Source organism: Scyliorhinus canicula, chromosome 5 (assembly GCF_902713615.1).
Source record: "Scyliorhinus canicula chromosome 5, sScyCan1.1, whole genome shotgun sequence".
Taxonomy (NCBI): domain Eukaryota; kingdom Metazoa; phylum Chordata; class Chondrichthyes; order Carcharhiniformes; family Scyliorhinidae; genus Scyliorhinus; species Scyliorhinus canicula.
Window position 1 is genome coordinate 203,325,983 of NC_052150.1, and position 12,800 is coordinate 203,338,782.

Consider the following 12,800-nt stretch of genomic DNA (forward strand, 5'->3'; position numbering starts at 1 on the left):
TGAGCATCTTAGAAAATTTTCTGGTGTTAATAATGTGGAACAGATGTAAGGCGTTGTTGCAGATCCCACATCCTACATTCTGGTAAGCAGAGGCAGCAATTTTGTAATGTGTCGTTTCTATATTGGTGTATTTCATAGGCCAGGAGCAGCTATGGGGAATGGTTTTCTAGGAAATCATTGTCATTCCACTCCACCTCCAAATCTGCTGGGGGAACCATACTTTGAGAGGATTAATACATCACTCCATACCTGCAAAATTGCTATTTCAGGGCAAACCGTCTTCAATAAGCGCGGTTTGAATTCTCTTTGTCCCTATGGCATTAGAAGTCACTTCCCGCTGTCTGTACGTAAGGGCATTACTTGCACAAAGGTGGCCAGCAGTGTGAGCATTTAAGCATTGTTCGGGAAAATGCTCGAAAAACAAAGCAAGATCTTTAGCGTCTAAGGAGAGGAAAGACGCATTTATTTCCGATTGAGACCCTTTGCCAGACCCAGTCCCCACTGCCTTTTGTTTTGTTTTTCCCCCTCGCTTTTCAGCTTATCTGTTTTTTTTTTGCTTAACTATCATTCAGTTGAGGCAGTGTAATTCCTCGATCGCAAAATCATCCAATTGATCCAAGTGAAAGACACATTTTTCCACCTGATCTCACATGAAGCAGGGATTGTTTTGCTCGGAGCAAGAAAGGTTAAAGGGGAAAGTTATTCAAGCTGTTCAAAAATATGAAGGGTTTTGACAGAGCAGATATTTCCATTGGCAGGTGGGCTGTTACCTCGGGAACATAGATTTAAGATCGTTCCAATGTAAGCTGGGGACATGAGGAGAAATCGTTTTTACCCGGTGACTTGTTTCGATCTAGAATACATTGCCCAAATGATGATGGAAGTGGATTCCGTAGCGATTTTTAGAAGGGAATTAAATAGATACTGAAAAAGGAAATATTTGCAGGGCTATGAGGAAAAGGTGAAGGAGTGGGACTAAGTGAGTTGACGTGAGGACAATGAACCAGACAGACTCCTTCTACGATCCGTGATTCTATCGAGTGTGAGCATTTGCAATACAGAGTTGCTATGTGACAACAGTCACCAGCCTTCAAAGTAATTCACTTGAAGCACTTTGAAAAACATGCATGTCTTAAATCATGTTAAACATAGACAAAGAAAAGCTAAGGCACAGAAATGTGATTTGATTTGATTTATTATTGTCACATGTATTAGTATACAGTGAAAAGTATTGTTTCTTGCATGCTGTACAAACAATGCATACCGTACATAGGGAAGGAAGGAGAGACTGCAGAATATAATGTTACAGTGATAGCAAGGTGTAGAGAAAAGATCAAATTAATACGAGGTAGGTCCATTCAAAAGTCTGATGGCAGTAGGGAAGAAGCTGTTCTTGAGTCGGTTGGTACGTGACCTCAAACTGTGTGGTATATTTTTCCTGACGGAAGAAGGTGGAAGAGAGTATGTCCGGGGTGCGTGGGATCCTTAATTATGCTGGCTGATTTCTGAGGCAGCGGGAATTGCAGACAGAGTCGATGGATGGGAGGCTGGTTTGCGTGATGGACTGGACTACATTCACAACCTTTTGTAATTTCCTGTGGTCTTGGGCAGAGCAGGATCAATACCAAACTGTGATACAACCAGAAAGAATGCTTTCTATGGTGCATCTGTAAAAGTTGGTGAGAGTCGTAGATGACATGCCAATTTTCAGCTGGATACTGCGGGGCGGCGGAAGGACAAATAGTGCGCGGGCATCGGGCCCGCTGCCCGCGATCGGTGCCCACCGATCGCGGGCCCATGGCACCCTTGGCACGGCCGTGGTACTGCCGTGCCAATCGGTGCCATGGTTATAAAAAGCGAGTTGTTCCCGCTGTTTTTACGAACGGCCAGACCAGGTCTGTTTGCCGTTCGTAAAAACAGCGTAAAGGGCTGGGACTTCGGCCCATCGAACAGCTGTGAATCGCTGCCGGCCGTAAAAAAACGGCGGCAGCGATTCGTGTCGGGAGTTGGGCGGGGGGGGGAGAATAGCGGGAGGGCGGGAAAAATGTCGGGAAGGCCCTCCCGCTATTCTCCGACCCGTCGTGGGGGTCGGAGAATTTCGCCCCTTGTTTTACTCCGAGAGAGGATGGATAGGATGTGTAGGAGATGGAGGGAGGACGGATTAGTGCGGGTCAGGGACATAGAACATAGAACAGTACAGCACAGAACAGGCCCTTTGGCCCTCGATGTTGTGCCGAGCAATGATCACCCTACTCAAACCCACATATCCTCCTTATACCCGTAACCCAACAACCGCCCCCCCACCAACCTTACTTTTTAGTACACTACGGGCAATTTAGCATGGCCAATCCACCTAACCCGCACATCTTTGGACTGTGGGAGGAAACCGGAGCACCCGGAGGAAACCCACGCGCACACGGGGAGGAAGTGCAGACTCCGCACAGACAGTGACCCAGCCGGGAACCGAACCTGCGGAGGGGAGGTTTTTCTGGGATAGTGGAGCTGCGGGATAGGTTCAAGCTAGCAAGAGGAAGTTGGTTTAGATATTGGCAGATGTGGGGCTTTGCACACAAGGTGCTGCCTTCATTCCCTCAGGTGCCAGAGTATACGCTTTTAGAGAAAATGTTGCTCCCGGATGAGAGGGGGAGAATGGTAGGACTGGGGATATATATGGGTGGTTGAGGGAGAAGGGCAAGCCCATCGTGTGAAGGATCAAGTGGAAGTGTGAGGAGGAGTTGGGAAGGGAGATAGGATGGGGGCTTTGGTGTGAAGTAATGCGCAGAGTGAATTCAACCTCCTACTGTTACACCTGTATTAGGTAATGTAAGGTCGGACCTGTACTACTGGTTCGCTGGTAGTCCCTGCATGCTGGCTCCGCCCAGTAGGAGGAGCGTGTCCTCTATTAAGCAGCCATTTCGCCAGCTGTTGTGGGAGGCCACACATCTTACTGCAATAAAGCCACAGTTGTATCCAACTTAGCCTTGGTACAATTGATCGTGCATCAATTTATTGCAGTAAGATTTTCTAAAAGATGGACCTCCAAATCAAACCACATCGCCTGCAGCTGGATCCGCAATCAAGCGACGCCAAAAAGGACTTTAATCACTGGCTAGCTTGCTTCGAGGCCTATATCAACTCAGCAACCACCCCTCCGACGGAGGCTCAGAAGATACAGATCCTGTACTCAAGGTTGAGCTCCAACGTGTTTCCGCTGATCCAGGACGCCCCGAATTACGCAGACGCCATGGTGCTCCTCAAAGAAAACCACGCACAGAAAACAAACACACTCTTCGTCAGGTACGTGCTCGCCACTCGCTCTCAACTCCCTGGTGAGTCCATGGAAGACTTCTGGCGGGCCCTAATCCCATTGGTCCGGGACTGTGACTGTCAGGCCGTTACGGCCACCGAACATTCCAACCTTCTTATGCGCGATGCGTTTGTAACAGGGATTGGGTCGGACCTCATACGCCAAAGACTGCTAGAAGGGGCCACGCTCGACCTAGCTGAGACTAAAAAGCGAGCACTCTCCATGACGGTCGCCTCATGTAATGCACAGGCCTACCCCTCCGGCCGCGCGGCCCACCCCTCCTGTCCCTCGTGGACCCCACAGAGAGCCACCCCAGCCGGGGCTTCACCCAGCCAGTACGCCTGCACCACACGCCAACTCTCGCACCCCGGGGATCCCGATGTTTCTTCTGCGGCCAGCAGAAGCACTCTTGCCCGGCCCGCACTGCCATTTTCAAGGCTTGCGACAAAAAGGGGCACTTCACCGCGGTGTGCCAGGCTCGCGCAGTCACTGCTATCGCCCCCTCCCCCTGGCCTACACGCAATGGCCACCGCCATCTTCATCCCAGACCACGCGCAACCAGTGGGCGCCGCCATCTTCACCTCCCAGGGTCACGTGCGGCCCACCCCGCCAATCTAAGAATCTCCCTGGCCTCCGGATCCCATTCCGTCGTGATCCAGGGGTTCTGCGCAGTCACTCTCACGGTCCAGGGTGTAGAATTCAGCAGCTTCCGCCTCTACGTCCTTCCTAATCTCTGCGCTGCCCTACTCCTAGGCCTGGACTTCCAGTGCAATCTCCAGAGCCTTACTCTCAAATTTGGCGGGCCCCTACCACCCCTCACTGTGTGCGGCCTCGCGACCCTAAAGGCCGACCCACCCTCCCTCTTTGCCAATCTAACTCCAGATTGCAAACTGGTTGCCACCAGGAGCAGACGGTACAGCATCCAGGACAAGACCTTCATCAGGCCCAAGGTCCAGCGGTTGCTTCGGGAAGGCATCATCGAGGCCAGCAACAGCCCCTGGAGAGCCCAAGTGGTCGTCGTTAAAACTGGGGAGAAACACAGAATGGTCGTGGACTAAAGCCAAACCATCAATCGGTACACGCAGCTCGACGCGTACCCCCTCCCACGCATATCTGATATGGTCAATCAGATTGCGCAGTACCGGGTCTTCTCAACGATAGACCTCAAATTCGCCTACCACTAGCTCCCCATTCGTAAATTGGACCGTCCATACACTGCCTTTGAGGCTGACAGCTGCCTCTATCACTTCCTCAGGGTTCCCTTCGGCGTCACTAACGGGGTCTCGGTCTTCCAAAGGGAGATGGACCGAATAGTCGACCGGTACGGTTTGCGGGCCACCTTCACGTACCTAGACAACGTCACCATCTGCGGCCACGATCAGCAGGACCACGACGCCAACCGTGCCAAATTCCTCCACACCGCCACTCTCCTCAACCTCGCCTACAACAAGGAGAAGTGCTTGTTCAGCACAACACACTTAGCCAACCTCGGCTATGTGGTCCAGAGCAGAGTTCTGGGGCCCGATCCCGACCGCATGCGACACCTCATGGCGTTTCCACTGCCCAAGGCCCTCAAACGCTGCCTGGGGTTCTTCACCTACTACGCCCAGTGGGTCCCAAACTATGCGGACGAGGCCCGCCCACTCATTCAGTCCATCCACTTTCCCCTTATGGCCGAGGCACAACAGGCCTTCGCCCGTATCAGAACTGATATAGCCAAGGCCGGGATGCACGCAGTAGATGAGACACTGCCCTTCCAAGTAGAAAGTGACGTGTCAGACATCGCACTTGCCGCCACCCTCAATCAGGCAGGCAGACCCGTGGCATTCTTTTTCCGCACCCTTCATGCCACAGAAATACGACACTCGTCCGTCGAAGAAGAGGCCCAAGCTATCGTTGAAGCTGTGCGGCATTGGAGGCATTACCTGGCCTGCAGGAGATTCACTCTCCTCACTGACCAACGGTCGGTAGCCTTCATGTTTAACAACACGCAGCGGGGCAAGATCAAAAACGATAAAATCTTGCGGTGGAGAATCGAGCTCTCCACCTATAATTACGAGATTTTGTATCGCCCCGGCAAACTCAACGAGCCCCCAGACGTCCTATACCGAGGTACATGTGCCAGCGCACAAGTGGACCAGCTCCGTGCCCTGCACGACAGCCTTTGTCACCCGGGGGTCACACGATTGTACCATCTTGTCAAGGCTCGCAATCTGCCCTACTCCGTCAAGGAAGTACAGACAAGTCACCAGAGACTGCCAGGTCTGTGCGGTGTGCAAGCTGCACTTCTATCGGCCAGACCATGCATCCCTGGTGAAGGCCTCCCGTCCCATTGAACGCCTCAGCGACAATTTCAAAGGTCCCCTCCCCCCCCACCGACTGAAACACTTATATTCTCAGTGAGGTCTATGAGTACTCCAGATTCCCCTTCGCCATCCCATGCCATCAAAGCCCGAAACGCAATCTTCGCTCTGTTCGGTTTCCCCAACTACATCCACAGTGACAGGGGATCCTCATTCATGAGTGATGAGCTGCGTTAGTTCCTGCTCAGCAGGGGTATCACCTCCAGCACGACGACCAGCTATAATCCCCGGGGAATCGGGCAGGTAGAGAGGGAGAATGGGACAGTTTGGAGGGCTGTCCAACTGGCCCTATGGTCCAGGAACCTTCCAGCCTCTCGCTGGCAGGAGGTCCTCCCTAATGCACTAGACTCTATCCGGTCACTACTGTGCACCGCTACGAATAACACACCCCATGAACGTCTTTTTGCCTTCCCCAGGAAGTCCACATCCGGGGTATCACTCCCCACTTGGCTCGCAGCTCCAGGACCGGTCCTGCTCCGTGGCACGTCCAACTCCACAATGTGGACCCGTTGGTGGATAGGGTGCACTTGCTCCATGCCAACCCCCAGTAGGCCGATGTGGCGTACCCTGACGGCCGCCAAGATACTGTCTCCCTCAGGGACCTGGCACCAGCAGGTTCCACCCATACACACTTCTCCAGCCCGGCGACACCCTCCCCTCCCCCGGCACACCCAACATTAACCCCACCAGGACCATCCCTCCTTCCCCTGCCCACGCCAGAGGGTGAAGAGGATTTCGACACACTCCCGGAGTCATCCAACATCAGGCCAGCATCGACATCGGCAGCATCGACATCGCCACCACCGCTGCGTTGCTCCCAGCGGAACGTCAAGGCACCAGACCAGTTGAATCTCTAACTGGCACCGGACTTTCAAAGGACACTTTTTTTTTCTTTTCCCTGATAAAACACTACATAAATTCACTACTGTATATAGTTCTCCACCACCCCCGCCGGACTCATTTTTAACAGGGGGTGAATGTGGTAAACCACTGTTACACCTGTATTAGGTGACGTAAGATAGGACCTGTACTACAGGTTCGCCAGTAGCCCCTGCCTGCTGGCTCCGCCCAGTAGGAGGAGCGTGTCCTCTATTCAGCAGCCATTTTGCCAGCTGCTGTGGGAGGCCACACATCTTACTGCAATAAAGCCACAGTTGTATCCAACCTTAGTCTTTGTACAATTGATCGTGCACCAATACAATTTAAGGTGGTGCAAATGGTCCACAAGACTCAGGCCCGGATGAGTGGGTTTTTTGGGGGTAGCGGACGGGTGAGAGTTGTGGGCGGGGGCTGGTGAACCATGCCCATTTGTTCTGGGGGTGTGGGAACTTGGCAAACTTTTGGGAGGTGGTGTTCGGGAACATATCAAGGATTGTAGAGGTTGCGCTGACGCCAGATTCTATGGTGGCGATCTTTGGGGTGTCGGAGGGGGAGAGGGCCGGTGTGGAACTGGTACAAGGGGGAGCCAGTCGATGTGGTATATTTGGATTTTCAGAATGTGTTTGACAAAGTCCCGCAAAAGAGATTATTGTGTAAAATTAAAGCGCATGGGATTGGGGGAAATGTATTGAGGTAGATAGAAAAAGGGATATCCCTCTTTCTTTCGGGATCTACCTGGCTCGCTGCATTCATGAAGTCCAACATGATCTCGTGTGAAGTCGTGATGTGAACCCCACCTATTGTGGCAGATCACATTTTGGCAAATCTGCATATTAGTGAGACAGCTAGTCTCACTTTAATATGCACTCCCATGATCTAACCAAGTGTTGGGATCTAACCTAATCACTTTGGAGATCTTGGACGCGCGCAGTTCGGTGCTGGTCTCTACAGGGCAGCATGGTAGCATAGTGGTTAGCATAATGGCTTCACAGCGCCAGGGTCCCAGGTTCGATTCCCGGTTTGGGTCACTGTCTGTGCGGAGTCTGCACGTTCTCCCCGTGTCTGTGTGGGTTTCCTCCGGGTGCTTCGGTTTCTTCCCACAGTCCAAAGATGTGCAGGGGTAGGTGGATTGGCCATGCTAAATTGCCCTTGGTGTCCAAAAAAGGTAAGGTGGGGTTACTGGGATAGGGTGTAAGTATGGGGATCGAGCGAAGGTGTGGGCTTAGGGAGGGTGCTCTTTCCAAAGGCCGGTGCAGACTCGATGGGCTGAATGACCTCCTTCTGCACTGTAAATTCTGTGTTCAAATGGGGACCAGACAATGGCACTCTTGGTGTTTGCTCCCTTGACAGGGTGACACCCTGGTACTGCTGGTGCCACCTGAGCACATTGGCACTGCCAGCATAGCACCCTGGCAGTGCCACCTGAGTGCCAGCCTGGCATTAACAAGGTGCCCAGGTGGTTCTGCCAGCTGGCAGGGGCACTGCCGGTGTGCCAGGCTGTTATTTTCCCCATTCTGTGGATCGGGCCGGGGAGTGGGGGTCCTGAGGACCACCTTATAGGTGATTGGGGCTTTGGGGATTCAGGGGTCGAGAGATCAGGATGCCATTTAAAAATGGAACCAGACCCTTGACAACCTGGTGTCCTCATGAAACCCCAAGATGAATTCCTGACCACTTTTGCATGCCATTACTTGAGAACACCACCACCTGGAGGTTCCCCTGAAAGTCACTAACCATGCTGACTTATCGCCATTCCTTCATTGTTGCTGGGTCAAAATCCTGGAACGCCCTCTTTAACAGGACTGTGGATGTACCAACACCACATGGACTGCAGGGGTTCAAGAAGGTAGCTCATCACCACCATTGTTTCAAGTGTGGCACAGTGGTTAGCACTGCTGCTTCACAGCCCCAAGGACCCTGGTTTGATCCAGTCATGGGTGACTTGTGAGGGGTTTGCTCATTCCCTATGGGTTTCCTCCGGGTGCGCCGGTTCCCTCCCACAGTCCAAAGTTGTGCAGGTTAGGTGAGGTTATGGGACTGCGGGGATGGGGGGTGGGGGGGGGGGGGGGGGGGGGGGGGGTGGGGGGGGGAGTGGAACCGGTTGGGGGGGGGGGGAGTGGAACCAGGTGGGGTGCTCTTTCAGAGGGTCGGTGCACTCGATGGGTGAAATGGCCTCCTTTTGCATTCTAGGGATTTTATGGAACTGGTGATGGGTTGGGCTGAACCAGTGACACCCACATCCCAGAAATGAATTTTAATAAACTAAGAACAGTTATTTGTACCTCCATAATGCTGCCCGTCTGCATCGTTGTCTCAGGCCATCTTCTGCTGAAATATTCATCTGTGCATTTATTTCCTCTAGACTTGACTATTCTAACCCACTCCCTGGCCCGCCTCCCAAATTCCATCCTCTGCAAACATGAGGTCCTCCAACGCTCTGCTGCCCATATCCTAACTAGCAGCAAGTCCCATTCACCTATCATTCCAGTGCTCCCTGATCAACATTAGTGCTCCAATCTCCCAAATTATCTGCAACCTTCCAATTCTGACCTCCCAAGAATTCCTGATTTTAATCATGCTGCCATTTGCAATCGGCCCTGAGCTCCGGAATCCCTCCCTAAACATCTCTGCCTCTCTTGCTCTCTATCCTTCTTTAATGCAACTCCTTAACATCTGCCTCTTGAGCAAGATTTTAGTCGTCTGCTCTTGTGTGTCTCGGTGTCAAATTTTGTTTGTTAAGCCTCCTGTGAAGCACCTTGGGACATTTGACTGCATTAAAGGTGCATTATTGATGCTGTTGCTTTGTTCCTGTTAATTTCTGTATGAAAATCAACCTGGCAATTGCAAACGTGTGGAATCCACTCTAAAGCCTATCATCAATTCACCAATTTTAATTATTTTTCAGTATGATGGGGCCAGCTGTGATCTTCCAAGTTAAAGTAAATGGTCAAAATGTGTCAACGGCCGACGTGGTGAACGTCGCAGGTAGGAATTAATATTTCTTTTACTGTGTAATGATGTGTCACAAAAAGTATCCCAATCCCATGCGCATGCGCACGCACACACACACGCTGACATCTAATAGACAGTTGCGAGGACCATGGCACAGATGGGAAATTGAAGTGTAACATCGCAGAGTCAAATAAGGCGAGCAGTGATTTTGTTGTTTGAAGAGGAGTTGGATTTAAATTAAGAGACGTGGGCATGGTGAAGAATAGTGAAAGGGGCTGCCTCCGAGCCGAGCTTCAGAATCGGCAAAAAATGAAAAAGGGCGTGAAGATGTATTAGCGGAAAGTAAGGTCACTCGAGAGAGGTGACGTTTAGCTCACTGGTAAATACTGACAGGGTCACCTGAATGAGCAGCATCTATCTGAGGCTGAATTCTCGTGGTTCAGGAACTAAATGTTTTGCTGGGTTTGTTCAAGTGGGCTGGGGGGTGGGTTACACAGAATAAGATAACACTGGGGAAGGGACTTGGCCTGATATTATCAGCAAATGCTGAACCATTCGTAGAAGGCATTTGAAATTCATGTTACAGATGGATATTCTAAAAGACATGAAGATTTATTTCCTGTGTATTTTCAAATTGAAGCACTGCACGATTTGAAGGGAAATAAGGACCGACTAATTAAGTTTGAAGAATTGTGCACAGGAAAAATGACCATAGGAGCATCAAAAATACAGTTGAAGCAATTCTGGCTAAAGTCAAAATTCAGCACCATAATATTGTTGGAGTCACTGTGCAGCCTAGGCTGTGTCACCTGCTTCACTTTACCTTTTCTCATGGAGTCAAAAAAGCTTTTGTACAAAAGACATCTGTGCAGTATTCCGGCTTTAATGCTAACTGCTTCACTGGAGCAAATCCAATTCCCCTGTTCTTTCCAGGAACCTTTTAATATTTTCCCTCTCCTCACAGGCTTTGATCTCACCTTTATTTTCTTCTGAAGATGGCAGTAATCAATTGGACCTCATACAGCGGCCGTGGTTTCTGATTGGGACTGTGTCCCAAAGATGATGAGCATTATTCCTCGTAAGCTGAAAACCGTTGGAAGTGCCTGCACAATCACAGGCCCCCATGTGCTGTTCTGAAGTTGATATTATGGTGTAAAAATTCAACTTCACTATCCGCCATAGAAACTATATTACCAAAAGTCCACAACACATTGGTGCAGAATTAGGCCACTCAGCCCATTGAGTCTGCTCTGCCATTCAATCATGGCTGATAGGTTTCTCATCCTCATTCTCCTGCCTTCTCCCTGTACACATGATCCCCTTATTAATAAAGAACCTGGGCGAGATGCTCTGACCCCAGGGTCAGGTTGGAGAATCGGCGGGCCGGGCACCGGAGAATTGGTGTTGGCGCGGTGCCAGTTAGGGGCCGCTCTATCTGCCACCCCCCCCCCCCCCCCCCCCCCACCCCCGGCGATTCTCCACGCGGGATGGGACGAGTGGCCGCCAAGATAGCCCGAATCCCTCCGGCGCTGTTCACATGTGGTCTTACCCGGCGGGATCTCAGCGTCCATCCTGCGGGGGGGGCAGCCTGGTTGGGGGGGGGGGGAATCCGACCCGGGGGGGGGGCTCCACCGTGACCTGGCCCACGATCGAGGCCTACCAAGCGGCGGGCTGGCTTCTCCTGGTGGGTGCCTCTTTTACTCCGCACCGGTCCCTGTAGCTCTCCACCATATTGTGTCGGGGCCGGCGCAGAGAAGGAAGCCAGCGCACATGTGCAAATTTGCGCCAGTCGCAGTGCGCATGCACAGACCCGCAGCGCCCGTTTGATGCCGGTATCGGCAGCTGGAGCTGCGTGAGTCGCTCCAGTGCTGTGCTGGACCCCTGTAAGGCTCAGGATCCTAGTTCAGGATACCTGCCCCTACTAAGCAGGTAGTTTAGTTGAATTTATGACGGTGTCAACACTTAGCCTCAGGATCAGAGAATCCCACCCCCTATCTATCTCTGTCTTATTGACACTCGGTGATCTGGCCTCCACAGCCTTCCGCAGCAAAGAGTTCCACAGATTCACCACCCTCTGGCTGAAAAGATTAATCCTCAGCTATGTTTTCCCTTCAGTCTGAGCTGTGCCCTCAGGTTCTAGTTTCTCCTACTGGTGGAAACATCCTTTCCATGTCCACTGGTCCACTCTATCTAGGCCTCTCATTATGATCTCGGACCAGACCGCAACATTTGCCAGGATACCGGACAGGAACCCCAATTACTTATTTTTTAATTAGTGAGGAAAGTATCCTTTGCTCCAGGAGAGGTTGCAAATAGGGAAATATGTTTGCATATTAAAACAAACATTATTATTAATGCAGCATTAAACTACCTCAACATCACAGAAATATAGCTTACAGTTACCAGTTAAACATTGCTTAACAATGAAAGGAAACACTTTAATTTTTAACTGCCACCTTCTCTATCTCCCATCAAACAAAACCCTCATAGATCCAAAACCACTTTTAAATGAAGTTAGCAACCACAGGATTACTTGCTGTTCTCTGGATAGAAAGTTCTTTGAAAGACTGTTTGGAGAGTCAGTGATCCTTTGAGTAAACAACCTGCAGATCCCTGTCTGTCAGATTAATGCTGAATCTAACAGCCTTTTGTAAAAGCTGTCGTTCAGCTCACAGCTTCTGGAAAACTAACTAAAAAGTGCCTGCTATAGACCTGGTTCCTCCCATTACTGACATCATCTTTATTCCACTCTAATCCCATGACCTACTTACTTATGTAATTATCTACTCCCCACGGAATCCCCAGAGATCATAACAAAAATCCCATTAGGCCTCTCCTAACATAAACATGGTTGTAAATAATAATTATCTCACATTTACCACATCTTAAGTGCACATTTTGCAGCCACAAAGTCTGTCTGTCTTAAAGCCAAGGTTTAAAAAAAATACTGCAGTAGATATATAAACATCCTAACACGGCTTTTAAAATAATTACTGCAACAAAGACATATAATACAATTTTTTGCATAAATCACAACTGGTTTATTCACATTTCCTGTGATTACAATGAAATTGGAAGTCAGGCAGTTCCAACAGCAGGCGATTAGTCTGCAGCGCTAGTTTCATGATGACGTAGTGAGATGGAAATCTAACCCATTGCATTACTGTGCGGAGCTGCCTCCTTGAACCACTGCAGTCCATGTGTTGAAGGTATACCCACAGTGCTGTTAGGGAAGGAGTTTCTGGATTTTGACCCAATGACCAGCAGGGGTATATTTCCAAATCAATATGTTGTGTGGC

The 12,800-nt window shown here is 50.5% G+C and overlaps 1 protein-coding gene across 1 annotated transcript in view; it reads left to right on the forward strand.

The window, feature by feature from the left end:
• Positions 1 to 12,800, forward strand: part of LOC119966526 (receptor-type tyrosine-protein phosphatase N2-like) — a 983,927-nt gene that overhangs the window by 554,435 nt on the left and 416,692 nt on the right. The window contains exon 11 of the mRNA XM_038798374.1: positions 9,455 to 9,534. Within this exon, the coding sequence (XP_038654302.1) occupies positions 9,455 to 9,534 (80 nt within the window). The remainder of the gene's footprint in view (positions 1 to 9,454; positions 9,535 to 12,800) is intronic.